The 27,765-nt window shown below is 48.2% G+C and overlaps 1 protein-coding gene and 2 long non-coding RNA genes across 3 annotated transcripts in view; 1 reads left to right on the top strand and 2 right to left on the bottom strand.

The window, feature by feature from the left end:
• ARHGAP39 (Rho GTPase activating protein 39) overlaps window positions 1-11,442 on the bottom strand; it is a 210,609-nt gene extending 199,167 nt beyond the window's left edge. Inside the window, exon 1 of the mRNA XM_074558494.1 lies at window positions 11,268-11,442. Within this exon, the coding sequence (XP_074414595.1) occupies window positions 11,268-11,278 (11 nt within the window). The 5' untranslated portion in view covers window positions 11,279-11,442. The remainder of the gene's footprint in view (window positions 1-11,267) is intronic.
• On the bottom strand, window positions 374-1,322 carry LOC141731787 (uncharacterized). The gene is made up of 2 exons (XR_012583735.1): window positions 588-1,322; window positions 374-479 (listed from the first exon to the last, which is right to left on the bottom strand). It is a non-coding gene; the product is annotated as an uncharacterized LOC141731787 (long non-coding RNA).
• Window positions 11,443-12,125: 683 nt separating the features above from the next.
• Window positions 12,126-27,765, top strand: part of LOC141731764 (uncharacterized) — a 96,956-nt gene continuing 81,316 nt past the window's right edge. Inside the window, exons 1-2 of the long non-coding RNA XR_012583723.1 lie at window positions 12,126-12,253; window positions 14,556-14,751. This is a non-coding gene — a long non-coding RNA (uncharacterized LOC141731764). The remainder of the gene's footprint in view (window positions 12,254-14,555; window positions 14,752-27,765) is intronic.

Here is a 27,765-nt window from a genome sequence, read left to right as displayed (position 1 = left end):
AACCACCTGGAATATGGGAAGGTGTCCCTGCCCATGGCAGGAGTTGGAACTGGATGATTTTTAATCCAACCCATTCCATGATTCCATAAATAAGAAGAATTCCATCCCTGTGGACAATCCCAAGTCCAGGAGCCTCAGCCAACAACCTCTGACCCAAATCCCACAATTTTTTCCGGGAAGTGGAAGAAAATCCCCTCCCACCTCACCCAGAGCCCGCTGAAGCGGTCAGAGATCCGTGAGCACAAATCCCTCAATTCCTCTTCTTCCAAAAGGAATTTTTCCTCTTTTCCCAATTATTTTTCTCCCTATTTTCCCTAATTATTCCCAAATATTCCCGACTATGTCAAATCTTGCTGAGGATTTTTGTTATTTATTTATTTTTTTTCAAGCAGTCCAACTGGGAAACGGCTCCATGGAATTCCTCCTTTCCCTGTCATGGATCCATGGATGCACCCTTTGGATTAAAGGGAGCAAAGAACCTTGGGAAGCATCCGGAAATCCAAGTTCAGCTCCAATTTGATCCAATTTCATCCATGAGAAGACATGGATCCATGGATGTACCCTTTGGATTAAAGGGAGCAAAGAACCTTGGGAAGCATCCAGAAATCCAAGCCCAGCTCCAAAAAATGGATCCAGAAAACCCCCAAGAAGCAGCTTAATTCCCAATAAAATTCAGGATGCATCCACAGATCCACCAAATCCCCGTGTCCATGCTTGGGGCAGCTTGGGATACATCCCCGAAAATCAGGAATTTAAAAACAGACACCAAAAAGATGGAAAATAACCCTGGAATGCGGAAAATAAGGAATACAGGTCCTTCAAGGAGCAGAATTTTCCCTTCAGAGCCCACCTGGAACTCGGAATCCAGGGATTCACTTGGAGCCTTGGAAAGGATTCAGAGTCCAAAAACATCCCAAAAAAAGCTGGGAAAGGGTTTTGGGAAAAGGCAGGGAATGACAGGATAACAGGGAATGGGGGCAAAAGGGCAGGGATAGGTGGGATGCTGGGAATGAATTCCTCTCTGGGAGGGTGGTGAGGGGTTGGGATGGAATTCCCAGAGGAGCTGTGGCTGCCCCATCCCCGGAATTGTCCAAGGCCAGGCTGGAAGAACCTGGGATCGTGGAAATTATCCCTTTCCAAGGCAAAGGGGTGGAACTGGGTGCTCTTTACACCCTCATCCCACCCAATTCCATGATTCCATGATTTCCGCGCTCCCAGCGCCCCGGACCAACGGCGGGTTGGAATTCCAAAGCAACAGGAATTCCCACACACCTCACTGCCCATCCTCCTCCTCCAGACAGAAAACCACCCCATTCCCATCCCATAATATAATCGCCCTTTTCCACACTTTTCCATGACCTCTCCCAGCTGAGGAAGACCAATTTTTAAAAATCCATAATTCCACAGCAACGCTTCCCAAATTAACATTTTCCAACGGCTTTCCCGGACACACGGATCCGCTGGAAGTCATTTCCATTCCCAACGTCATTCCCAGGCCCATCCGCCTGTTCCAGATAGAAAACCACCCCATTCCCATCCCATAATTGCCCTTTTCCACACTTTTCCATGACCTCTCCCAGCTGAGGAAGACCAATTTAAAAAATTCCATAATTCCACAGCGACGCTTCCCAAATTAACATTTTCCAACGGCTTTCCCGGACACGTGGATCCGCTGGAAGTCACTTCCATTCCCAACATCATTCCCAGGCTCCTCACTGCCCATCCGCCTCTTCCAGACAGAAAACCACCCCATTCCCATCCCATAATTGCACTTTTCCACACTTTTCCATGACCTCTTCCAGGCGAGGAAGACCAATTTAAAAAATTCCATAATTCCGGGTCGGCGCTTCCCAAATTAACATTTTCCAACGGCTTTCCCAGACACACGGATCCGCTGGAAGTCGCTTCCATTCCCAATGTCATTCCCAGGCCCATCCGCCTCTTCCAGACAGAAAACCACCCCATTCCCATCCCATAATTGCACTTTTCCACGCTTTTCCATGACCTCTCCCAGCCGAGGAAGACCAATTTTTAAAAATCCATAATTCCACAGCGACGCTTCCCAAATTAACATTTTCCAACGGCTTTCCCGGACACGCGGATCCGCTGGAAGTCACTTCCATTCCCAACGTCATTCCCAGGCTCCTTATTGCCCATCCTCCTCTTCCAGACAGAAAACCACCCCATTCCCATCCCATAATTGCACTTTTCCACACTTTTCCATGACCTCTCCCAGGCGAGGAAGACCAATTTTTAAAAATCCATAATTCCACAGCGACGCTTCCCAAATTAACATTTTCCAACGGCTTTCCCGGACACACGGATCCGCTGGAAGTCGCTTCCATTCCCAACGTCATTCCCAGGCTCCTTATTGCCCATCCTCCTCTTCCACACAGAAAACCACCCCATTCCCATCCCATAATTGCACTTTTCCATGTTTTTCCATGACCTCTCCCAGCCAAGGAAGATTATTTTTCAGTTTTAAAAAAATCCGCAATTCCACAGCGACGCTTCCCAAATTAACATTTTCCAACGGCTTTCCCGGACACACGGATCTCCTGGAAGCCGTTTCCATTCCCAACGTCATTCCCAGGCCCATCTGCCTCTTCCAGACAGAAAACCACCCCATTCCCATCCCATAATTGCACTTTTCCATGTTTTTCCATGACCTCTCCCAGCCAAGGAAGATTATTTTTCAGTTTTAAAAAAATCCGCAATTCCACAGCGACGCTTCCCAAATTAACATTTTCCAACGGCTTTCCCGGACACACGGATCTCCTGGAAGCCGTTTCCATTCCCAACGTCATTCCCAGGCCCATCCGCCTCTTCCAGACAGAAAACCACCCCATTCCCATCCCATAATTGCCCTTTTCCATGCTTTTCCATGACCTCTCCCAGGCGAGGAAGACCAATTTTTAAAAATCCATAATTCCATAGCGACGCTTCCCAAATTAACATTTTCCAACGGCTTTCCCGGACACACGGATCCGCTGGAAGTCACTTCCATTCCCAACGTCATTCCCAGGCTCCTCATTGCCCATCCTCCTCTTCCAGACAGAAAATCACCCCATTCCCATCCCATAATCGCACTTTTCCATGTTTTTCCATGACCTCTTCCAGGCGAGGAAGACCAATTTAAAAAATTCCATAATTCCACAGCGACGCTTCCCAAATTAACATTTTCCAACGGCTTTCCCGGACATACGGATCCGCTGGAAGTCACTTCCATTCCCAAGGCCCATCCGCCTCTTCCAGACAGAAAACCACCCCATTCCCATCCCATAATTGCCCTTTTCCACGCTTTTCCATGACCTCTCCCACCTGAGGAAGACCAATTTAAAAAATTCCATAATTCCACAGCGACGCTTCCCAAATTAACATTTTCCAACGGCTTTCCCGGACACGTGGATCCGCTGGAAGCCGTTTCCATTCCCAACGTCATTCCCAGGCCCATCCGCCTCTTCCAGACAGAAAACCACCCCATTCCCATCCCATAACTGCACTTTTCCACGATTTTCCATGACCTCTCCCAGCCAAGGTGGATCAATTTTTAAAAAACCGCAATTCCACAGCAGCGGTTCCCAAATTAACATTTTCCAACGGCTTTCCCAAACACAAGGATCCGCTGGAAGTCACTTCCATTCCCAACGTCATTCCCAGGCTCCTTATTGCCCATCCTCCTCTTCCAGACAGAAAACCACCCCATTCCCATCCCATAATTGCACTTTTCCACGCTTTTCCATGACCTCTTCCAGGCGAGGAAGACCAATTTAAAAAATTCCATAATTCCGGGTCGGCGCTTCCCAAATTAACATTTTCCAACGGCTTTCCCGGACACGCGGATCCGCTGGAAGCCGTTTCCATTCCAAGGGGAACGGAGCAGAGAGGGAAGATCCATAAAAAACACAGAGGCCAACAGGGAAATGCCAGAACCTCGGGAAGAGGAAGCCCAGAATCCACCGGAATCCGGCCCCGGCGCAATTCCGTAGGGAAAAGGCCGTGAGAAAGGAGCTGTGCCTCAATCCAGGGATTTTTCCCTGTTTTTTGGTGGTGAAGGATAAAGGGACAGCTTGGAGCAACGTGGGATTTTGGAAGCCCATGGATGGTCTGGAAGGTCCTTTCCCACCCAAACCATTCCAGAATTTTGCTCCAACCCCAAACACCAGAATTCCAAGCCCAATTCCAGCCAGGAATGAAACCTGCCAGGATCCCAGAGTTGGGAAAATCCAACAAGCAAAAACCGGGAAAATCCAACAAACAAAAAAGGGGAAAATCCAACAATCAAAAAACGGGAAAATCCAACAAACAAAAACCAGGAAAATCCAACAAACAAACAAAAACCAGGAAAATCCAACAAACAAAACCCAGAAAAATTCAACAAACAAACAAAAACCAGGAAAATCCAACAAACAAAAACCAGGAAAATCCAACAAACAAACAAAACCCAGGAAAATCCAACAAGCAAAAACCAGGAAAATCCAACAAACAAAAACCAGGAAAATCCAACAAAAACCAGGAAAATCCAACAAGCAAAAACCAGGAAAATCCAACAAACAAACAAAACCCAGGAAAATCCAAGAAACAAAAACCAGGAAAATCCAACAAACAAACAAAAACCAGGAAAATCCAAGAAACAAAAACCGGGAAAATCCAACAAACAAAACCTTCTCTCTCCATTCCAGGCCTCTCATTTGCTCCAAGTCCTATGAGACCAATCAGGAATTTTCCCTGTGGGAATGGCTGTTCCTGGTCTTGGAATGACACCCCTGGGTCACCCCACTGCCTCTTCCTGTTTATTTTTGGGAAAGACTTGAAAAAAAAACGGAAAAAATATTTATTTTCCTGTCGGGAACGTGGAGATGGGGATATCCAGCTTCCCAAAAGACAGAGTGATGCTTTTAGCTCCCTAAAAAAACCTGGGATTGGTGGGTTTATTCCCTAAAAATCAGGATGGATGTGGGAATGTTTAAAGGGCAGGAGCGGGAGGAAGGAAACAAACCAAATCCCTGGATCCGTGAAGGTCAAGGAAAGAGCGAGGGATGAAAATTTGGGAAATGGGAGGCACCTCCCACTGGAGCAGCACAATGTGATCCTTTCAGGGGGCTGGAAAACCCAAAAAAAAAAAAAATTCCCGGGATTTGGGGATCCCTGGGAGCAATTTCAGGGATGACACCGAATTCCCAAGGGCACGGGGAGGTCTGGAGCGCTCCGTTTCTCCCGCTCGGCACCTGGAGCACATTCATCCCTCCAACACTTCTGGAATTAAAAATAGCCGGCCTGGATGAGCTGGAGAGAGCAAATTCCAGCCGGAATGTTTATTTTTGGGAAGAGCCAGAGGAGGAAGAGGAAAAGGTCGGGGTTCAATGCGTTATTTGGAGCATGTAAGGAAATAATCACTGGAGCAAAAACGCGGCAGGGACAGCAAGGAACGGGGATTTAAAGGAATTTTTTGGGATTTTTTTTTTTCTTTTTTTTGAAGGAAGAGGTCACTGGTAAAACTCTGGAATCACCATAACCAAATCTTAATAATCTAAACGAAATTCCCACCAATATTTTTCATCTGGAGGGAACATTCCCGAATGAAAAATCTCAACCAAATCTTAATAATCTAAACGGAATTCCCATCGATATTTTTCACCTGGAGCGAACATTCCCGAGTGAAAACTCCATAAAATGGCGACAGCACGGCCCCAAAAATCCCAGATTTTATGATTTGGGATCATTCCCCCAAATCCAGGCCCCTCCACGGCCAAATTCTAAATTCCACCATCGTGGAAAGGTGTGGTTTTATGGGATTTGTCATCAGTTTGACTCTGGAATCTGCCTGAATTCCCAGCTGTGCTTTGTGGTTTGGATTCAGGAATTTTCTTGTTCCCAAAGGTTTTCGGGTCATTATTTTGGGTTGGGTTTTTTTGTGGTGGCTGTTCCCAAATTCCAAGTGTTGGGAACTCCAAAATCCATCATTTCTCAGGCTGGCAAAGCTTTGGTTTCCTGGGAATGGTTTAAGGAGTTCCAAAAAACCCTGGAAATTTCGGGATCAAGGCCTAAGTGGGTCACCATCAAATCCAGGTAAAGAACTACGGATTCATCCCAATTTTGTGGGAAATTAAGGAGGGAAAAAAAAATTCAAAGGAGCAAAAAGTTGAGGGAATTTCTTTCCTGAGAAATTTCTACCTGAGAACATCAGGATTATCCATAGGGATATCCTATGGGATGCATCAGGAATTCTCCATCACTAAAGAAGGGATTTGGTGGGATGAGATTTTTATGGAGTGAATTCCCCACAATCCCAGGAATTGTGATGTCCAAGCAACCACAAACACACACAACATTTTTCCAGAAGCCTGGAATTCCACGAAACACCTTTTTTTAAAATGATTGTGGATCATTTGGGATGATCCAGCCTGGAAATCCTACAAAGGTTGGAAAATCCATAAAAACCACCCGGGTAAAAAAGCAGCTCCTTGTCCCAAAAAACAGCAGCACCAATGGATAAATTCCCAAAAAAAAAAATCAGGATACAACTGAACGGATCAATTTTCATGGATATCGGGAAAAACCCATCATGAAACACAACCTGAGTCAGGATTTGGAAAACCATTCCCTTTCCTTCCAACATTTTCAGGGTTGAACTCCATTTTTTTTATTTTAAGGGTCTTTTTCCAGCCTAAACAATTCCATAAATCCCTGACCCCTCGTTGCTCCCAGCACGCCAAGCCGCCAATCCCACGGCACAGCGGGACATTCCCAAAAATCCCTTTGAACCCATCTCCAGCCCCTCTGGAAAAGTTCAGCCCGAGCACATCTGGCTCACAGACAGCCCAGACCTTGGATTTGGTGGATTTGCAGCTGGAAAAATCCAGGATTTGGGTGGGAAAAGCAAAGATTTCCCTGGAAAACGAGGGCATCCCCGCAGGCCTTTTTTTTCCAAAAGAAAGCATGGAAATGCTCCTTCCCAATGGGATTAATGGGATTATCCTGAAAATCCATCCCCTGGTTCTGATGGAATGAGTTGTGCCACCACCAGCGACACAAAACTCCGATTTTTGGAGTTAAATTCACCCAAATTCAGGCATTTTTAGGCCTGGAATTGCTCCCTGTCAGCCACCCCAAGATCCCACACTCCAAATCCAGGTCAGGTTGGATTTGGATTGGATAAATCTGGGATCGTGGAAAGTTTCCCTTCCTGTGGGATTGGGTGAGGTTTAAGGCCTCTTCCAACCACTCCAGGATTTTGCAATTCAGGATATCCCAAGAAAACAGATATCCCAATTCCAGGATATTCCAAGAAAATGGATATTCCAATTCCAGGATATTCCAAGAAAATAGATATTCCAATTCCAGGATATCCCAAGAAAATGGAGATCCCAATTCCAGGATATTCCAAGAAAATAGATATTCCAATTCCAGGATATCCCAAGAAAACGGATATTCCAATTCCAGGATATTCCAAGAAAATGGATATCCCAATTCCAGGATATTCCAAGAAAATAGATATTCCAATTCCAGGATATCCCAAGAAAATAGATATTCCAATTCCAGGATATCCCAAGAAAATGGATATCCCAAGAAAATGGATATCCCAATTCCAAGGTATTCCAATTTCCTTTGGAGGAAAGGGAAGGCCACTGGATGCTCATCCCGAGGGAAGGAATAAAACCCTCGATCCCCCCCCAAAATCCACATGGAAAAACACTCGGAGAACTCCAAAATCCAGCACCAAACCGCACAAATAACCCAAGATCCCACAATTCCGGGCTGATCCACATCCACAACCAAATCCCCCTTCCCCAAAACCATCGGCAGCACCAAATCCCAGCTCCCCACACCTCCCAATCCCGCTGATTTTGGGATCCACGCACTTCCATCTGGGAAAAGCCATTCCATGGGGCAAGGAGCCCAACCAACCCCATGGATGGAATCATCCCATCCCAATTCCAGCCCTGCCCGAGCCACCTGCTGCTGGCAGCTCCCTCCAAACATCCCAAATCCGCCCGTTTTCTATGGAAAATGTGGTGTTTTTGTTGTTTTTTAATTTTTTTTTTCCCTTAATCCCACCCAGCTGCGCGTGCCAGGTGAGGCTCCGGAGCAGCTGCGGATTTCTCCGTAGAGGTCACTCCGGGGGTTGATTAAAGTGGGAATAAATAAGAGGATAAATAAATGACTCCGTGGATAACGACATAAATGAAGGACGGAACAAATAAACGAGAAAAAAAAATATAAAATAAATGTGTGTGTGGGGGGGGAAAACAGATAAATGGGGGAGGAAATAAATGAGGAAATAAAGGAGGAAATAAAGGAGGAAATTAAGGAGGAAATTAAGGAGGAAATGAATGAATGAGGAAATAAATAAATGAGGAAATAAAAAAAAGGAAATAAATAAATGAGGAAAAAATAAATAAGGAAATAAATAAATGAGGAAATAAATAAATAAGGAAATAAATAAATAACTCCACTCCCACCCTGCAGTTTTCGCTGCCGGAGGGAAATGCAAGGAATGGGGGAAACGGCGCAGGGAAGAGAAGGGGAGGGGGGAAAAAAAATAAATAAAATAATAAAAAAAAAATTCCCGGACCGGCGGCTCCGTGGTCCTCCCGAAATAAAATAAATCCCGAACAACTCTGCGCCTCCACCTTCCCAAATCCAGCGGGTTTGGCCCCACGGATCCCCGCCCCAAATTCCGGCGCTGCGCATCCCGCTGCAGCCCCCGCTCCATCCCTGCCATCCCCTCCATCCCAGCCGGCTCCATCCCTGCCCGCTCCCCATTCCCGGCGCATCCATCCACACCCATCCCTGCCACACCTTCCACCTCCATGAAAACACCGCCCGCATCCCGCGGGATCCATGCCGGGCAGCGGGAACCTTCCCCCGGCCCGATGCCGGGCGGGGAGCGGGATGGGGATGGATCCGGCCCCTTCCATCATCACCTTTGCCAGCGAGGAGGGTGGGATTTAATCCCCCACCCCATCATCATCATCATCATCATCATCATCATCATCATCCTGCGGAGGGTGGGATCCAGCCCTTCCGAACCCCTTCCATGGGATCCAGCAGCTCCAGATGGCCCCGAAAAGGGAAGCGGGGTGGGATTCGAGCCCTCCCGGAGGGAGCAGGGTGGGATTCAGCATCTCCATAAGGAGCAGGGTGGGATCCAGCCCTTCCAAAACCCCCAAAAAGGGGATCAGGGTGGGATTTAACCCTTCCATAAGGATCACGATGGGATCCAGCCCTTCCAAAACCCCCAAAAAGGGGAACAGGGTGGGATTTAACCCTTCCATAAGGATCACGATGGGATCCAGCCCTTCCAAAACCCCCAAAAAGGGGAGCAGGGTGGGATCCAGCCCCTCCAAACCCCTCTAAAAACGGAAGCAGGGTGGGATTTAACCCTTCCATAAGGATCAGGATGGGATCCAGCTCTTCCAAACCCTTCTCAAGAATATCAGGGTGGGATCCAGCACCTCCATAAGGAGCAGGATGGGATCCGGCACCTCCAAAACCCCCAAAAAGGGGAGCAGGGTGGGATTTAACCCTTCCATATGGATCACGATGGGATCCAGCTCTTCCAAACCCCCCCAAAAAAGGAAGCAGGGTGGGATCCAGCCCCTCCATATGGATCAGGATGGGATCCGGCACCTCCAAACCCTCCAAGAAGGGAAGGAGGACGGGATCCAGCACCTCCATATGGATCAGGATGGGATCCAGCCCCTCCATGAAACCCCTCAAGGAGAACAGGGTGGGATCCAGCCCCTCCAGACCCCTCTAAAAACGGAAGCAAGGTGGGATTTAACCCTTCCATAAGGTGCAGGATGGGATCCAGCCCCCAAAAATGGAAGTAGGATAGGATTTAACCCCTCCATAAGGAGCAGGGTGGGATCCAGCTCTTCCAACCCCCCCCCAAAAAGAGGAGCAGAGTGGGATTTAACCCTTCCATAAGGAGCAGGATGGAATCCAGCCCCTCCATGAAACCCCTCAAGGAGAACAGGGTGGGATCCAGCCCTTCCAAACCCCTCTAAAAACAGAAACAAGGTGGGATTTAACCCTTCCATAAGGTGCAGGATGGGATCCAGCTCTTCCAAACCCCCCAAAAAGAGGAGCAGAGTGGGATTTAACCCCTCCAGAGGGAGCAGGATGGGATCCAGCCCCCAAAAATGGAAGTAGGATAGGATTTAACCCCTCCATAAGGAGCAGGGTGGGATCCAGCCCTTCCAAACCCCTCTAAAAACGGAAGCAAGGTGGGATTTAACCCTTCCATAGGGAGCAGGATGGGATCCAGCTCTTCCAAATCCCTCTCAGGAAGGGCAGGGTGGGATCCAGCCCTTCCATAGGGAGCAGGATGGGATCCAGCTCCTCCAAACCCCCCCAAAAATAGAAGCAGGGTGGGATTTAACCCCTCCATATGGATCGGGATGGGATCCAGCCCTCCCAAACCCTTCTCAAGAACATCCGGGTGGGATCCAGCCCCTCCATAAACCAGGGAACCGGGATCCAGCCCCAGGCACGAGGAGCAGGACGGGATCCAACCCCTCCATAAAACGCCCTGAGAGGAGCAGGGTGGGATCCAGCAGCTCCAGGTGGGATCCAGCCCCTTCCACAACCCCTTCCAAAGGGAGCAGGGCGGGATCCAGCTCCTCCAAACCCCCCCAAAACAGAAGCAGGGTGGGATTTAACCCTTCCATAAGGAGCAGGGTGGGATCCAGCACTTCCAAACCGCCCCAAAAAAGGGAAGTAGGGTGGGATTTAACCCTTCCACCGGGAGCAGGATGGGATCCAATCCCCCCCCCGCAATCCTTTCCCAATTCTCCCCGAAATCCAGGGTGGGGTTCGGCTCCATCCCCCCCTTCCGTTTTTCCCCATCCCCTTCCCGCAGCCACGGGGATCCAGGTGGGCGCATCCAGCCCCCCCCTCCATGCACCAAAATCCGGGACGGGGGCTTTGGAATTCTCCAGCCCCACCAACACACCTGGATGCAGCGCAGGTGGCGATGCCCACACCCAGCACCCCAAAAACCCAAAAACGAAGCCGGAGGAGGACGGAACACCCAGAAAGGGGCTGAGACCCCCAAAGTGCTGACGGGGGAGGGCAAAGACCCCCCAAGGGCACCTCGGAGAGGGGGGGGCACCCCCATAAAAGCCATACAAGAAGGACGGGGATGCAATAAGGGGTCCCCAAAGGGGGTTTGGGGGGGTTTGGACCATGCGGCGCAGCCCCCCCCACCCAGCCCACCCTCCCCCCGTCCCCAATTTCCCCTCCGCGATGCCGCCGCTTACCTCTCCGCCATGATCCCCGGCGGCTCTACCGCTCGCCGCCGCCGGCCCCGGCCCCGGTTCGGGCTCCCATGGCCCCCCCCGTGACCGACCCCGAGCCCCCCCCGGCCCCTCCTCGCTCCGCGGCCGCTCCCGGCGCGCTCCGACCCCGCCGCGTCCCCGTCACCAGCGACAACGGCGGCGCGGCCAATGGGGGCAGAGCCGAGGGGCGGGGACAGGCGCGGGACACGCCCTTTATTCAAATGAGGGGGGCGGGGAGAAGACCCCTCCCCGCGGGGGATGATGGGAGGGGTAGGAGGATGGGGGGGTTTTGGCGGGGGGGGGGTGGGATGCGCGTGCGCTATGGGAAGTACGGTAGCGCGGGGGAGGAGGGGCGTGGAGAGTTGTGCGCGTGCGCGCTGGGAATTACGGTAACCACGGAGATGCGGCGCATATTGTGCGCATGCGCACTTGGAAATACAGTACTTTTTGATGCGCACTTGGAATTATGGTAGCTGTGGTGAATGCACATTAGGAAATACGGTAGTTATGTTCTGATGCGCACTCGGAAATACGGTAGTTGTGTTGTGATGTTCATTAGGAATTGGGGTAGCTGTTCTGATACACATGAAGAAATACGGTATTCATGTGATGAGGCGCATTAGGAAATACCGTAGTTGTTTTGTGAATGCGCATTGGGATTTACGATAGCCGCTGCGGGCAAGCGCATTTGTGGTTAGAGGATTGCGCTACTCTTTGGGAAAAACGGTACTTGTGCGCATGCGTATTTAGAAACATGGGATTTCTGGTATTAAATGCTGTTGGAATTACGGTATCGTTATGCGCATGCGCACTGGGAGATATGGTAGAGCTCGATACACTCTCGGAAATACGGCAGTGATGGCGCGCATGCGCGTTTGGAAGCAGTACTTATGCCGCGCATGCGCCCTGGGAAATACGGTACCTCTGAAATTACGGCACTTGAGACGTGATGCGCATTTGTAATTACGGTAGGGTTTGGAATTAGGGCGGTTGTGGTGCGCATGCGTATCTGGAAACGCGGCGGTTGCGGGCGCGCATTTGTAATTACGGTATCGCTGTGCGGCGCTTTGGATCTACGGCGGCTGAGGCGCGCATGCGCAATTGTAAATACGGGTCTTGCGCGATCCTCATGTGGAACTGCGATATTTGGGGTGCGCATGCGCTTTTGGACACACGGTGCATATAGGACATTACGGTATTTAAAGTGCGCATGCGCCTGTCGAGGTACGGTAATTTTGTGATGCGCAATTAGAATTGTTTTAGTTGTGTTTGCGAGTGCCCTCCTGGAATTACGGTAACCATGCGTTGGTGCGCATTTAGAATACGTTCCTTTCAATGCGCATGCGCTTGATGAAATTACGGTAGCGCGACGCGCACGCAAAAAAAAAAAAACCCCGGCATTTGTTTTGCACATGCGCATTTTAAATAACGGCGGCGGCAATGCGCATGCGTACTGGAAATTACGGTAACCGCGTGGTGCGCCTCTGGAAAAAATTACGGTACCCGTGGCGCGCAGGCACATTTGTAAATACGGTGATCCCGTATTTCCCGAAGTTTTGGCGAAGGGAAGGAAACACGCGTGGGAGCTGCCCCATCCACACCCACATTCCCATTCCCTGCCTGGTGTTTTTGGGATGGGGATGGAGACCCCAAACTGGGAGGTTCCAACCCCTCCATGCCCTCCCAGCTCTGCCCACTCTTCACTCTTGGGGTCCCCCCTGAAATTTGTTCGCCCCAAATTTTTCCCTCCATCAGACATTCCCTCACTGGGATCAGCAGACCCCAAAACCCCAAACACCCCATGGAAAAAACCCAAAATATATTTTTAACCCAAAATATATTTTTAGAAGGATAAAAAACACCTGGCCAGGGTGACAATGGAGCTGAGGACACCACGAGACTTTTGGAGCAGCTTTCACCCCTTGGCCAAAACTCGGGGAAATTCAAATTTCTCAGGAGGGGACAAGTTGGGTCATGGTGAGGAACCAACCACAAAAAAACCCTTTTATTCCCTTTCCAGCCCCGGCACAATCCCTGAGTTTTTTGCAGTTTTTCCAGGGGAATGGAGACCCCAAATTTGGAGGCTCCAACCCCTCTGAAGCCCCCTAGCACTCCCCACATTTTTCAACCTGGGGTACCCCTGAAATTTGTTCACCCCAAATTTTTCCCTCCATCAGAAATTCCCTCACTGGGATCAGCGCACCCCAAAACCCCAAACACCCCGAGGAAAAAACCCAAAATATATTTTTAACCCAAAATATATTTTTAGAAGGATAAAAAACACCTGGCCATGGTGACAGTGGAGCTGAGGACACCACGAGACTTTTGGAGCAGCTTTCACCCCTTGGCCAAAACTCGGAGAAATTCAAATTTCTCAGGAGGGGACAAGTTGGGTCATGGTGAGGAACCAACCACAAAAAAACCCTTTTATTCCCTTTCCAGCCCCGGCACAATCCCTGAGTTTTTTGCAGTTTTTCCAGGGGGATGGAGACTCCAAACTGGGAGACTCCAATCCCTCCAGGGCCCCTCAGCGCTCCCCACTTTATTCAACCTGGGGTTCCCCTGAAATTTGTTCACCCCAAATTTTTCCCACCATCAGACATTCCCTCACTGGGATCAGCACACCCCAAAACCCCAAACACCCCGAGGAAAAAGCCCAAAATATAATTTTGGGAGATAAAATGACACCTGGCCATGGTGACAACGGAGCTGAGGACACCACGAGACTTTTGGAGCAGCTTTCACCCCTTGGCCAAAACTCGGGGAAATTCAAATTTCTCAGGAGGGGACAAGTTGGGTCATGGTGAGGAACCAACCACAAAAAAAGCCTTTTATTCCCTTTCCAGCCCCAGCACAATCCCTGAGTTTTTTGCAGTTTTTCCAGGGGAATGGAGACCCCAAATTTGGAGGCTCCAAACCCCTCCATGACCCCCAGCTCTGCCCACTCTGTCCAGCTTTGGGGTCCCACTGCAATTTGTTCACCCCAAATTTTTCCCTCCATCAGACATTCCCTCACTGGGATCAGCAGACCCCAAAACCCCAAACACGCCGAGGAAAAAACCCAAAATATATTTTTAACCCAAAATATATTTTTAGAAGAATAAAAAACACCTGGCCAGGGTGACAATGGAGCTGAGGACACCACGAGACTTTTGGAGGAGCTTTCACCCCTTGGCCAAAACTCGGGGAAATTCAAATTTCTCAGGAGGGGACAAGTTGGGTCATGGTGAGGAACCAACCACAAAAAAAACCCTTTTATTCCCTTTCCAGCCCCGGCACAATCCCTGACTTGCAGTTTTTCCAGGAATTTGGCCGGCTGGCTCAGCAGTGCCCGGGGTGCTGCTCACATGTTCTCTCCTCTCTCCACGAAAGCTCCCTCACGTCCAGCCGTGGTTTTTTTGGGAGCAGAAGGACCCAAAACCCGCCAGGTTTTCTCCCTTGGGACGTGTGTGGAGGCTGGGAAAGGGTGAGTCAGGAAAATTTTGGGTTATTTTCTCCCATTTCTGTCGCTCTTTAGGTTTAGTTTTGGAAATATTTCGTTTTGGGATAGTTGTTTTTATGGGTTTTGGTGGGGTTTTTTTTCAGCTTAACCTGATTTTTACAGAACAACAGAGCAGCTTTGCCCTCTTCTCTAAGCATCCTGATCCGAGAAAATCCATTCCATCACCAAATCACGGAATGGTTTGGTTTGAAAGGGAATTTCACCAAATTCCACCCCCCTGCCACGGGCAGGAACATCTCCCACCATCCCAGGGTGCTCCAAGCCCGTCCAGCCTGGCCCTGGGCCCTTCCAGAGGAAAATCGGGATATCTCTGAGGGGTGGGATGTGGCACTTGGGGACGTGGCCGAGCTCCCTTCCGACCCAAAACCGTTCCATGATTTTATTCCCGGGCTCGGCCTCTCTTTGTTCTGCCTGGAGCTTTTCAGGGAGGCTCCAAGTGAATTTCTCTGACTTTTAAACCTTGATTAAAAATGAGATGCCTGTGAATTCCCGCTGTCTCCGTCACCATGGAAACGTGAGACTGTTGTCTTTTAATATTTTTAAGTTATATAAAGGTTTGGAACAACTCTGAAACGCCCCCCCCCCCCCCCCCCCAGTGATTAAACAAGAGGAATAGTGGAAAAATTAAATCCGCTTTTCTGCCAAGGAAACGATGGGAATGGATGGTCTTGAAGCAGTCTGAACCATTCCATAAATAAAATCCAATGAATTAAAATTCCGTAAATAAAATTCCATAAATAAAATCCAATCCCATTTATTCCACTACCATTTATTCCACAGCCCAAATCTCGGAGTGCTGATGTTTTAATTCCATATTTTAACACCGTGTTCTCCCTTCATTCCCCCTGGCCTGTTGCAATTCCAACCTTAAGGAATGAAGGTGGAGAACAAAACTGCTCCAGGATGGAAAGCATTTATTTTGGGATGATTTTTTTTCCCCCCATGTCAGTGATTTTGCTTTTCTGGCTCTCCAGGAAATAAATATATTTACATTTATGATTGAATTAATTTTTTATGAATTTAGAAAGTATTCGCACGTGCCCAAATAGTTTCTAAATTAATAAAAAATGGATTCATTTATAAATATAAAATATTAAAAAATATATTTATATATAATATATAATATATAATATATAATATATAATATATAATATATAATATATAATATATAATATATAATAATAATTATATTATATTATTATATTACATGATAAATATAAAATATATGTTATATTATATTATATTATATTATATTATATTATATTATATTATATTATATAAAATAAAATATAAATTTGAAAATATTCATTCATAAAAATCTTCATATCTGTTCGCTTGTCTTCTCCAAAAGGTGTCCTTGTCCTTGTCCTTCCCTTTTCCTTGGGAAATTGGGAAATGTTGTTTTTGTCCCACCTGGGAGCCGCCGGAATTCACAAAATCCTCTTGAGTAACAGCGGATTTTGGGAGTGGAAAATATAATTTCAGTACTCAAGAAATTATTAATATTATATAAAAAATACAATTTCAGCCCGCACCTGAGCCCTCTCCTGGTTCCTGAGCAATCCTGCCAGGGAACAACAAAGCGCGGGAGGGGAGGAAGGCTCGGAGCCGGGCCTGGTGCGCACGGGCCCAGGGAGGCCCAGGCAGAAACCCCAAAAATTCCCTTTGAAGTTTGGCCCTGTTGAGGTGAACGGGTTGGGCTCCTGAATCCTCACGGAATGGTTTGGGTGGGGAAGGACCCTGAAATCCAGCTGGTTCCATGCCCTGGTTCTCCCAATCCCTTTGTCCGGGCGGCTTTTCTCCAGAGCGGTGAATTCCAAGGCCGCGGGGTTTGGTTTGGGCAGAGCCGTCGCTCCAGAGGCTTTTCCAGGCCGGAGGGACTTGGGCTCCCTTCCCGGGGTCAGGAATACCGGGATGCTGGCAGCGGGATCCTGCAGGGAAGGGATGGGGCCGATGGATTTGCTTCCTTTGCTTCCCGTGGAAAGTTTGATTTGGCTGAAATCTTTGGGACAGGCCGGGGGGAATGGCTTGGACTGACAGAGGGAATTTTGGATACTGGGAATGAATTCCTCCCTGTGAGGGTGGTGAGGGGCTGGGATGGAATTCCCAGAGAAGCTGTGGCTGATCCTGGATCCCTGGAAGTGTCCAAGGCCAGGCTGGAGCAACCTGGGATGGTGGAGCGAGGTCGGAAGGAGATGATCTTGGAGGTCTTTTCCAACCCAAAGCATTCCATGATTCCATTTCCAATTGTGACTGCAGAGTTTCTCTGAGGGCTCCTGTTGAGCCTGGCACCTTCTTGAAGGAATTTAATTTAATTCTAATGTATGGGAATTTCAATTAGCAGAGGGAGGAGAATCTGAGTGACATCTACTGTTGAGGAATAACAATGCCGAACTTCCTCGTAACCAAAATATTGCTGCTCTTCTTACTGGAATTATGGAATAATTAATGGAATTGTTTTGGTTGGAATAATAATGGAATTGTTTTGGTTGGAAAAGACCTCCAAGGTCACAAATCCCAACCGTTAACAGCACAGAGCCGTCCTTTCAGCTGGAAGGGCCAGCGCAGGTTTTTAGGTGACATTTAAGGCGAGCAAACAAACAAACAAACAAACAGAAGAGATTTGGTTGGAAACCCAGGGCGAGAATCCTTTTCCCAATCCTCCAGGATTCCGGGAGGCCCCGGAAGGACGGATCTGTCCTGATGTGGTGCTTTGAGGGATTCCTGGGAGATCATTAAAATCCCTCTGCAGCAGCTCGGATCATCCCTCGTGGTTTCAGGTTTTAGCTGCGTCCCAAAAGTCTGGTGGAGCGAGGGCTCCTGGGCGGCTCCCGATGGATCGGGAATTTCTCTCCGTGCCTGGTGGGTTTTGCACGTGATGAGTCTTGATGAGCTTCGTTAGCTCCGGAGCAGCTAACGAGCAAGCAGTGTGGCAGGCTTGGAGCAAGTCATGGAATGATGGAATGATGGAATCATGGAATGATGGAATGATGGAATGGTTTGGGTTGGGAGGGATCTCAAGGATCATCCTGTCCCACCCGTCTGCCATGGGCAGGGACACCTTCCACCATCCCAGGTTGCTCCAAGCCCTGCCCAACCTTGCCTTGGACACTTTCAGGGGTGGAGCATCCACAGCTTCTCTGGGAATTCCATTCCAGCACCTCACCACCCTCACAGGATGGAATTCCTTCCCAATATTCCATATAATGATGAGTCGTGATGGCTTTGTTAGCTCCCGAGCAGCTAACGAGCAACCAGTGTGGCAGGCTTGGAGCAAGTCATGGAATCGTGGAATGTTGGAATGATGGAATGATGCTTGGAGCAACCTGGGATGGTGGGAGCTGTCCCTGCCCAGGCAAAAATGTTGGAAATAAAGATATTGAAGGTCCCTTCCCACCCAAACCCTTCCACAATTCCCTGACCTCTCAATTGTCCCCAACTTTCCATCAGGGTGGGGACAGGGAGGGCAGGAGGTGACAACACCCAAAATTGGTGGTCCAAGGATCCTGAGAATGGTGAATTGTGACACAGAATTGGTGCAGAACTGAGGGGTCTGAGGCACCCAGCAGATTTGTTTTAGGAAATTTCAGAATTTGTTCTTTTTATCAACATTTTTGGCAGCATTTTGACTTTGGATCACTGTCCTTCTTCCTTTCTCATAATTTACATTTTTTGGCTTTCTGCCATTTCTCGCCTCTTTTTGTTAAAATTTATTCTTTTCCCTTTCTCCCTCTATTTTTGTGGGCTCATTGCTCAATCTCCATAATTTCTTTAGGTGGAGTTTTCTAACCAGGTGTTTTCTGTTTTTTTGGTAGCCTTTCTCCCCCAGAAGGCCTTTGCCTGGTGGTTTGGTTTTGGCATTAATTCTGATTTATCCTGATGAGGCTTTATGGATTTACTTAAAACTGGAGGTTTTTGGGTTTTTTTTACCTTTATGGGGTTATTTTTCCTTCCCCATCTACTTGTGGGTGTCTGTTGATGGATTTATCAATTGCAGCTGGTTTTGAGAGTTTATTATTATTATTAAAAAGTGGAAAATCAATGGCCCTGATTCCACAGGACATGGAAAATATGAACAGCACTTTCACCTCCACACCAGAGTGTCATGAAATTAATTGTTCATGTTGATTAAATTCTCATTGTGAAAGGCACCAAAAAAAAGCTGGATTAATATAAATTACATTTTATTATATTTTGTCAAAATAGGGTTTGATGGGAAGGTCCACTCTACTAATTAAATCATATCCTAAAATTTTGGGGTTGGGAATGATCTCCAAGGTTGTCAACATGGATGAGACATAAAAGGGAACATCAAATTAGAATTAATTTAGAATTATATATGTGGATAATGAAATAGAGGGATTTTATCAGGGGGTTATCATTGTCTTATCACGGGTTTATTGTTCTTATCAATGAAGTGATTCATTAGGATTGGCCACAATTAGAGGAGGGACTGAGCCATAGGTTCCAGATGGACAAAATTGAATATTTATATATTTATAAATATATAAATATAGTTATATTTATTGTAAGGATTATATTTGTACTTATACTTATATTTATATTTATATATTTTATTTTATTTTTTGGTTTTTTTTTAATTTTTAGTTTTAGTATTTTTATTTTTATTTTTATTTTTTTATTGTAAGGAATTGAAATCATGAAATCAGCTTTCAAAGGGGCATAGAATCATGGAATTGTTGAGATTGGAAAAGCCCTCTGAGACTGAGTCCAGCTCTTCTTCCCCCAGCATTGCAAAAACCACTCCCAGCCATGTCCTCAAGTGCCATTCCCACATGGATATTGGTCCCTCACAGGGATGGGGAATTCCAGGAAGGAATTTTTCAATATTTGCTTTCCAAAGCAAATATTTCCAATTCCGTGGGAATTGTTTTTAAACCAATCCAGCCCGACCTTGAATACTTCCAGGGATGGAAGTGAGGCACGGGATGATTTTTGTGAACATTCCATGGGCTTGGCTTTGACGCAGGACACAGGAGATGCCTCAGACAATGAGGGAATTTTTCCCTGTGGAAAAGGGACCAGAGCTTGTTTTTTTCACACTTTTACAGACTCAAATTGGTTGGTAATTTCTTGCCAATTACTTTATTGGTTAGTAATAAATTGTTATTCTGTATTGATTGATCACCCAAAGCTCCGATGTATAAGTGCAGGAAAAGTTGTTTGTGAGAGATAATTCTCATTTTTCTATCCAATGGTGTAAAAAAAAAATTATACAGGTGGCTAGATTTTTTTTTTAACTCAGGAAAAGATTGTTTTGTTAACAAACTGCTCACATCAGGATTGCTTCCACGTGGGGGATTGCAAAGTGCCAGCTTGGCAAGGCCAGCCACTGATTTTAGGAGAGCAGGCTTGATTTTGTGAGGCCTTTCTTTATAATTTTTCTTATAATTTAAAATTTTTTTTAATAATTTTTTAAAATCATTTTTCTACCTTACTGCACCAAATGGGGACATTGAAGTCAGTGCTGAACCCATGGAAAGGAATAACAGATTTTCCCCACTTCTTTTTTCTCCTCTTCCTTTCTCCCCTGCCTCCAGAATTCCTTTCTCTTTCTCCTTATGGAGTGGTGTTAGGGAAGGAGGTTGGTCAGAAAGGAAGGAAAAATTAAACCAGGCTGAAATATTGGGCTGAAATATTTCCCTGAATAAGTCTTGGCATCTTGGAGGGTCATTTCTTCTGGGATGAGTGGAAAAAGGGTGAACACCAAACCTGAGGCCTGTTGGAGCTGATGGAAAATTGAAACTTGGATTGAGGCTGTGAGTGGTTGGAATACTCTTGGTAGAAGAAAGAAAAAGGAATCATGATGCAAGAAAACTTTATTGAGGCAAAAAAAAACAAGTAAAAAGCAGGAGAAATAAATAAAATTGATCTGGTCTGAGGTGGAACAGGACAAACATCAGCACAGATCCTTTGATTGCAGCCAGAGCATCAGGAATTTCCTGCCCCACAATGGGAGCAGCCAGGCAGAGCTGCCCGAGGGTCTCTGGCCTGGGAGAAGGGGTTTGTCCAGAGGGGAATGGACAGAGACAAAGGGTCCATGGAGAGCAGGGAGCAGGAGAAGAGCAGGAGGCAGATGGGCCATGTTTGGGGGCAGTTGGCCTGCGGCCTTGCTTGGTGCCATGAGAGCAGGAGCTGGAAGTGCTGAGCCCATTTGAGAATCTTGTGCCAGAAATGTGTCTTCAATGCCTGAGATGAGTTCCAGGGAGTGGGTGTTTGGTGTCAGGGGTGGTGCTGAGGGCCCTTAGCAGATGGAACCATAGCCCCTTCTGCCATAGCAGCCCAGGCCTCCCAGGCCGTAGCCAAATCCACGGCCATAGCCAAAGCCACCAAAGCCACCAAATTCCCCAGAGATGGGCTGTCCCTGCACACTGAGCTCAGTGCCCACGGCAGCCGAGGAGGTGGATCCGACGGCGGTGTTCTGGGGGAAGGAGCTCATGATGGGTCCTGGCAGGGTGACCAGCACGGGAGAAGGCTGGATAACAACTCGGGAATCCTGGCATTGCAGGGCACAGGGCTCGTTGCAGCTGTTGGCCAGCGGGGTGGGTCCGCAGGGACTGCAGAGGCTGTTGCAGGCCATGGGTGTGGTGTGGAGGGTGCCTGGAAGAGAAGGGATGAGGTTAGACAGGGGTGTACGTGTTTGTGGGGCAGTGGTGGAGGAGGATGAGGGAGTGTGGAGGCTGTTGTGGGGCTGTGTGGAGGTGTGAGGCCTGCTGAGGATGGGGCTGAGCGTGCTGGAAGAGAAGGGCCAGGGGTGCAGGAGCAGGAGGATCAGGGCTTGAGACTCACCTGGTTGTTGGCAGGAGCAGGAGGAGAAGGCTTGAGGAGAAGTGTGTGAGGGAGAGAGGCTCTGGGCCCGCTTTTATGCTGGTTCTGGAGGGGTGGGACAGCCTTGTCCCCTGGCCTTGGGATATTTTTTAGGCAGCAGTTCTTTCGTTACTAGTGATTCATGAGGTGGAGAATGTTTTCCCTCCCACAATTGTGCAGTTTCGTGTCCAGCTCTTGTTGCTGTGTCCATTTGACCTTGGCAGGAACATTAATAATTTGGTGTTTGGGTGGATGTGATTGTTCAATGTGTTTCAGCGAGGGCTTAATAAACAACCAGAGCCCTGAAGATCTGCGATGTCATCAGTGAGGTCATTTTGTGGCACTCGTGTGCTGTGGTTTGTGGGTGCCTTGTGAAGACTGGGGCTCTGTTCTGTGCCACTGGGTGTCCATCTGTCGTTGTGTCCATCCAGGAATGCTGAGGGAGCTTTGAGGAGCTCCTGGGCAAGTCACTCTGGAACAGCTTGGTGAGGTCCTGGTGCTTGGAAGTTCCTTGTGATGGATGAAAGAGATCTCTTGGCCTTGTGTCTTGAGTGGGATCGAGAGAGGATCTGGAAAATGAGAGCACAGTTGGGCTGAGATGTTCCAATGATTGCTTCTATTTGTGTATCTCAAATTTACAAGACAGCATTCACTGTCATTTAAAGTGCATTCCTTGACCTGGTTTAGAAATCCAGTAAACAAACAACAAACCTGATCCCTTTTTGCCGGGGCTGTGACCTCGATTCTCTCATTCCGCATTCAAGCCATGAGGTTTCATAACAAATGTTCTATAAATGTTAACATTGTGTCCCTCCGAGCAAAACCCAATAATTACTAACAGACAACCAGCGTGGTCCTCTCCCCTCCCATCTCATGGTTCTGTCGTGTCTTTGTGAATTCTGTGATTCCACATCCCTCTCTTGAGGCCATGCCCACCTGACCTTGGTGGCAGCTTTTAATTAATTGCAAATTACAGCGACCAAATCCTGCTGCTGATAGTTCATGTCTGGGCAGGCTGAAGACGTGACCAGCACTTTGGAAAGCTGGGGTGTCATCATTTAGGTCATCCCGTGGCCATGGTGTGCTGTGGCTTTGTGGGTGTGTTGTAAAGAGTTGTCCCCAGTTTCTCTCAGCCTTTTCAGGCCGGGCTGAGCTTTGCAGCTGTTCCAAGTATCTGGTGCTGTGTCGGGATCTCTAGTTTATCAGAGTGACCCCGAGAAAAGTTAGAAAGTCTCTTTGCTCAGCCCGGCATTTGAAGAAGGAGTCAAGGCTCTTCGGTTCTCGGTCTCAAGGTTGTTGATTGTTTCTTATCTATAAAAAATTTTCTCCTGCCCTGCCAAGGTCTGCCCAGCAGGACAGTTCCGGGCACTCTGCCTGCCCCTGAGGTGGTGTTATGTCTTTATGTTATGTCTTTATACTAAAAACTACGTGTACAATGTTTACAATTACTTTCCAATACCTATCACCTATGTTAGAGCTTCTACTCTAAACCAATCTAAAAGTGCCACCATCACAGCAGAAAATGGAGGCCAAGAAGAAGAAGGAGAAAGGGTGGACATGCCCAGTTCCCTCCATCTTGCCTCCTGAACCCCCATACCAGAAACCCCAAAATCTACTTTTTCACCCCGTGATAGCTTCATTATTATTCTGCTTAAACTGTTGTGGCTTGCTGGTCTTTATATAAGGTTGGTAATTTGCTCCACACATCATAATCAAACCCACAGGTGTTTTGGGCTCCCTGCCAGGGCCTCTGAGCCCCCTGGCAGGGGTCCTGGCTATCCTGGACTGCCAGAGGGATGTTCTGGGTTCCCACAGTGCTGTCTCTTCCATCACATTCCCTCGTTCTTTGCATTTCCCCAGTCTGGCAAACTCTGACATTAAACCTTGACTTTTATATTAGTTGTGCTCTTCTATGTTGATTTTACAGTTTTGATGTCCAGGGCATTCTAGGTCTCAAATTAGGCTGGGGTGTGAGGACACTTCCCTGGGCAGTGTTTGATGGTCAGAATGAGGATTTGGAGGTTGCCCAGGGTTCTTGGAGGCGAGCATTGCGTGATTCTCAACAATCAGGCAAGTCCAGGTTGTGTCAGTGGCCTGAGAAGGCTCTGAAGGGCTGGGCCCAGAGGCTTGTGGTCAGTGTCCCAAAGTCCAGATGGCAGCAAATCCCCAGGATCCAAAAACTGGATCCTTTTGGCCAACACTGAAAACCTGAGTGGTCCTGGGCATCTGCTGGAGCTCAGCAAGGACAGGAGCCAAGCCCTGATTCTTGGTGAGGGGAGTCATCCCGGATGGGATAAAATGTCCGAGTCTCAGTTGGAACAATTGTTTTCTTCTCCAGAAAAGCCTTTGTGGTTGTGGTGGAGGAGAAATGGACCAGGAGGTGTCCCTGTAGCATTTTGGGAGCAGGGACCTCAAGTGTCCAGGATCTGGAATACTGACCAAGCAGGGAGAGGTGACTTTTGCTGTCTGTTTATCACTGATGGGGTCACATGTGAGGGGTTGTGGGCAGTCCTGGCCACCCCAGTGTGAAAATGAAATTGATTTAGTGAATCAAAACCATTTCAGAGCCAAAAATGCTCTAAAGGAGGATTTTTCCTAGAGGAGAGGCTGAGAGAGCTCCCAGCCATCCGTGTGTGCAAATCTCTGAGGGCAGAGGATGAAGCTGAGGGAGCTCTGCTGTTCTCAGCAGGGCACACGTGGAGGACAAGAGGGAAACGGGAAAAGAGAAAACGTGTCACAGACGTCTTTTATGAAAAATCCTTTCCTGAGGATTTTTCCTCATGAGAAGCTGAGAGGCCTCAGGAACAAAATGTAAACAATGGTTATCTGCTGCTGTGGGATGCAACAGGTGCATCTGTGATTGGTCCATGTTGGATGTTTCTAATTAATGGCCAATCACAGTCAGCTGGCTCAGACAGAGAGTCCGAGCCACAAGCCTTTGTTATCACTCTTTCTTTTTCTATTCCTAGCCAACCTTCTGATGAAATTCTTTCTTCTATTCTTTTAGTATAGTTTTATTATAATATATATAATAAAATAATAAATCAAGCCTTCTGAAACATGGAGTCAGATCCTCATCTCTTTCATCATCCTCGGACCCCTGCGAACACTGTCACAAACATGGAATTCTTTGGGAAAAGAAAGCCAGGATTTTTCAGTGCGAGGTTGGTCACCGAGGGGAAGAGGAGGTGGAGACTGCTGGGAAATCAAAACATGAACTGTCCATGGTGCTGGGAAACTCTGCTCTCGCTGGGCCTGCTTGAGCTGCAGGAAATGAAGCGCTTGCACTCCAGAGCTCCTGCCCAAGTGGAAAATTCTATGAGTGTTTGTTCAGAGGGCTTGCGGGTCCTGCTGGGAAGAGAGTTTGTGTGCTGGCAGAGAGAAAGTTTGAGCAGAAGAGCAGTAATGTGTCAAAGCCTTTGGTATAGAAAGTGTTTGGATTGTAAAATATTTTGGAAGGTTCCCCCCTTTCCCAGCTTCTTGTGCAGGTCCTGTTTGTTACTGGAGGCGATGGCTCTGTTAAATATTGCTGACATATTTCCTAGAAAAAATCTTGTGCCCATTTTCCTGTCACCAAAGTCCTGCTGAACCCTGGCACTGTGCTGGGTGAGGGTGTGAGACCACTGGGAGTCAAAAAGGAAGAGGAGACGTCTCAGGTTTTGCTGCAGAAAAACTTTATTGAGACAAAAGAACAAAGAGACAAGAAAATGAAATGGAAGGGATCCAGAGTGAGCGGCAAGCAGGGCAACCATCAGCAGAGGTGCTTTGCTTGCAGGAGCTGTTGGCAGAGCCCAGAGCTGGTGGTGTCAGGAGTGGTGCTGAAGGCCCTTAGCAGATGGAGCCATAGCCCCTTCTGCCATAGCAGCCCAGGCCTCCCAGCCCATAGCCAAATCCACGGCCATAGCCAAAGCCACCAAATCCCCCAAATCCGCCAGAGATGGGCTGTCCCTGCACACTGAGCTCAGTGCCCACGGCAGCCGAGGAGGTGGATCCAACGGCGGTGTTCTGGGGGAAGGAGCTCATGATGGGTCCTGGCAGGGTGACCAGCACGGGAGAAGGCTGGATAACAACTCGGGAATCCTGGCATTGCAGGGCACAGGGCTCGTTGCAGCTGTTGGCCAGCGGGGTGGGTCCGCAGGGCTGGCAGATGTTGTTGCAGGCCATGGGTGTGGTGTGGAGGATGCCTGAAAAAGAAGGAGGTAATGCAGGGTGGGGGTGAGGGTTGCAAGGGGCAGTGATGGAATTCGGAGGCTGTTGTGGGGCTGTGGGGAGGTGTGAGGGCTGCAGAAGCTGGGGCTGAGGGTGCTGGAAGAGAGGGGCCATGGGTGCAGGAGCAGGAAGGTCAGGGCTTGAGGCCTACCTGGTTCTTGGAAGAAGCAGGAGCAGATGGAGTCTGGAGAAGTGTGTGAGGGAGAGAGGCTCTGGGCCGGCTTTTATGCAGGTCCTGGCTGGGCGGGACAGCCTTGTCCCATGGCCTTGGGGCAATTTTGAAGCAGCAGCTCTTGCCTGGCCCAACCTTCTGAGTCATGAGGTGGGGAGTGTTTTCCTTCTTGCAATTCTGCAATTCCATGTCCTGCTCTTGAGGCCATGTCTATCTGACCCTGGAGGCAACTTTTTGTCAGGAGTTGGTATTTGGGAGGGTTTAGTTGTTCAGTGTTTGTCAAGGAAGGCTGAATAAACAACCACAGCCCTGGAGATTTGCAATGTCATTAGTGAGGTAATTTTGTCCTGTCACCCATTTGCTGTGGTTTGTGGGTGCCTTGTGAAGACTGGGTCACTGTTCTGTGCCACTGGATGTCTATCAGTCATTGTGTTGCACACAGGAATGCTGAGGCAGCTGCTGAGGAACTCCTGGGGAGGTCACTCTGCAAAATGCTGGAAAATTCCGGAGCCTGGGAGTGTTTCTTGATGGATGAAAGAGAGCTCCCGGCCTTGCACCTTGAATGGGGTCAAAGTAGCGGATCTGGGAAACCTGAGGCTGTTTAGGCTGTATTTGTTACAGTGTTATGGTCCATTTGGATTTCCTAATTTCAAACAACAACCTAATCTGTCAGTTAAAATGTATTTCTTGACCTCTGCCAGAAATTTAGGAAATAAACAACAAACTGGGCCCATCCCTTCGTTCCCAGGCAGCTCTGTGACGTCAATTCATTTATTCCGCATTCAAGCCCTAAGGTTTCACAATTTATATCCTCTCAGTCTTGGTATTATGTTCCTCTTAGCAAATAATCATTAGTTACCAACGGATGGTCAACAACCTCCTCTTTCTTTCTCTGCCATTATTTGGGCATTTCTTTGAGGCATTCTCAGATTTCCACCTCCTTCTCTTGAGGCCGTGTCCATCTCACCTTGGCAGCAGCCTTTGAGTGTGCCTTTTGGAGATGAAATTTGGGTGTTGTGGGTGCAGGATGAAGACGTGACCAGAGCTTTGGAGAACTGAGGCCACCCTGCAGCTCTGGCTTGCCGTGGTCTGTGGGTGTGTTGTGGGAAGTTCCCCCAACCTCTCTCAGCCCTGACAAGCTACTCTGGGCTTTGCTGCTGTTCCAAGTACCCGGTGTTGCCCCTTCCACCCCATTCCCTCTCTCCACGCAATGTTCCCAGCTGTCAAAGACTGACTGGAGACTTCACCTTTACCATCAGTCATGCTCTGACGGTGTCTTGGTGTCCATCTTGACAGGAAGTTTTACAGGAATGGAAGGATTTGATGTTTAGGAGTTTTGTGACCTTTACCTGACTGATTGTGGAGGAGCAAGATCAGTCTCTGAACAATGTCTGATTGACAGAAAGATGGTTTGGAAATTGTACTGGTTTTTTTGAAAGAGAGTACTGCACAAACCTCAACAACCCAGGCAAGTTCAGGTGTCCAGTGTGGGGGCCTGAGAAGGATCTGAATGACAGGCCACAGAGGGTTGAGGTCTGGGATTTCCTTTAAAACAGGCAGAAGCTGAGAGAGCTGGGAATTCTTTCAGGCAGGAGGCAAGAATGCAAATGGGACATGTTCCCAATAGGCAGTGGAATGACCTCGGATGACACCCGAGTTCTCCTCAGCTTTGGCTGAACCTTCTACGTGCCCTGACACGCGGCACCAACAGCCACACACTGCTCTCTAATTGTGGCAGTTCAGAGGAGCCGCCAAGGTCAGATGGACAC

The sequence above is a fragment of the Zonotrichia albicollis genome, chromosome 1 (genome assembly GCF_047830755.1).
Source record: "Zonotrichia albicollis isolate bZonAlb1 chromosome 1, bZonAlb1.hap1, whole genome shotgun sequence".
NCBI lineage: Eukaryota > Metazoa > Chordata > Aves > Passeriformes > Passerellidae > Zonotrichia > Zonotrichia albicollis.
Note: the sequence above shows the minus strand (reverse complement) of the source record. Positions and strands in the feature narration are given on the sequence as shown.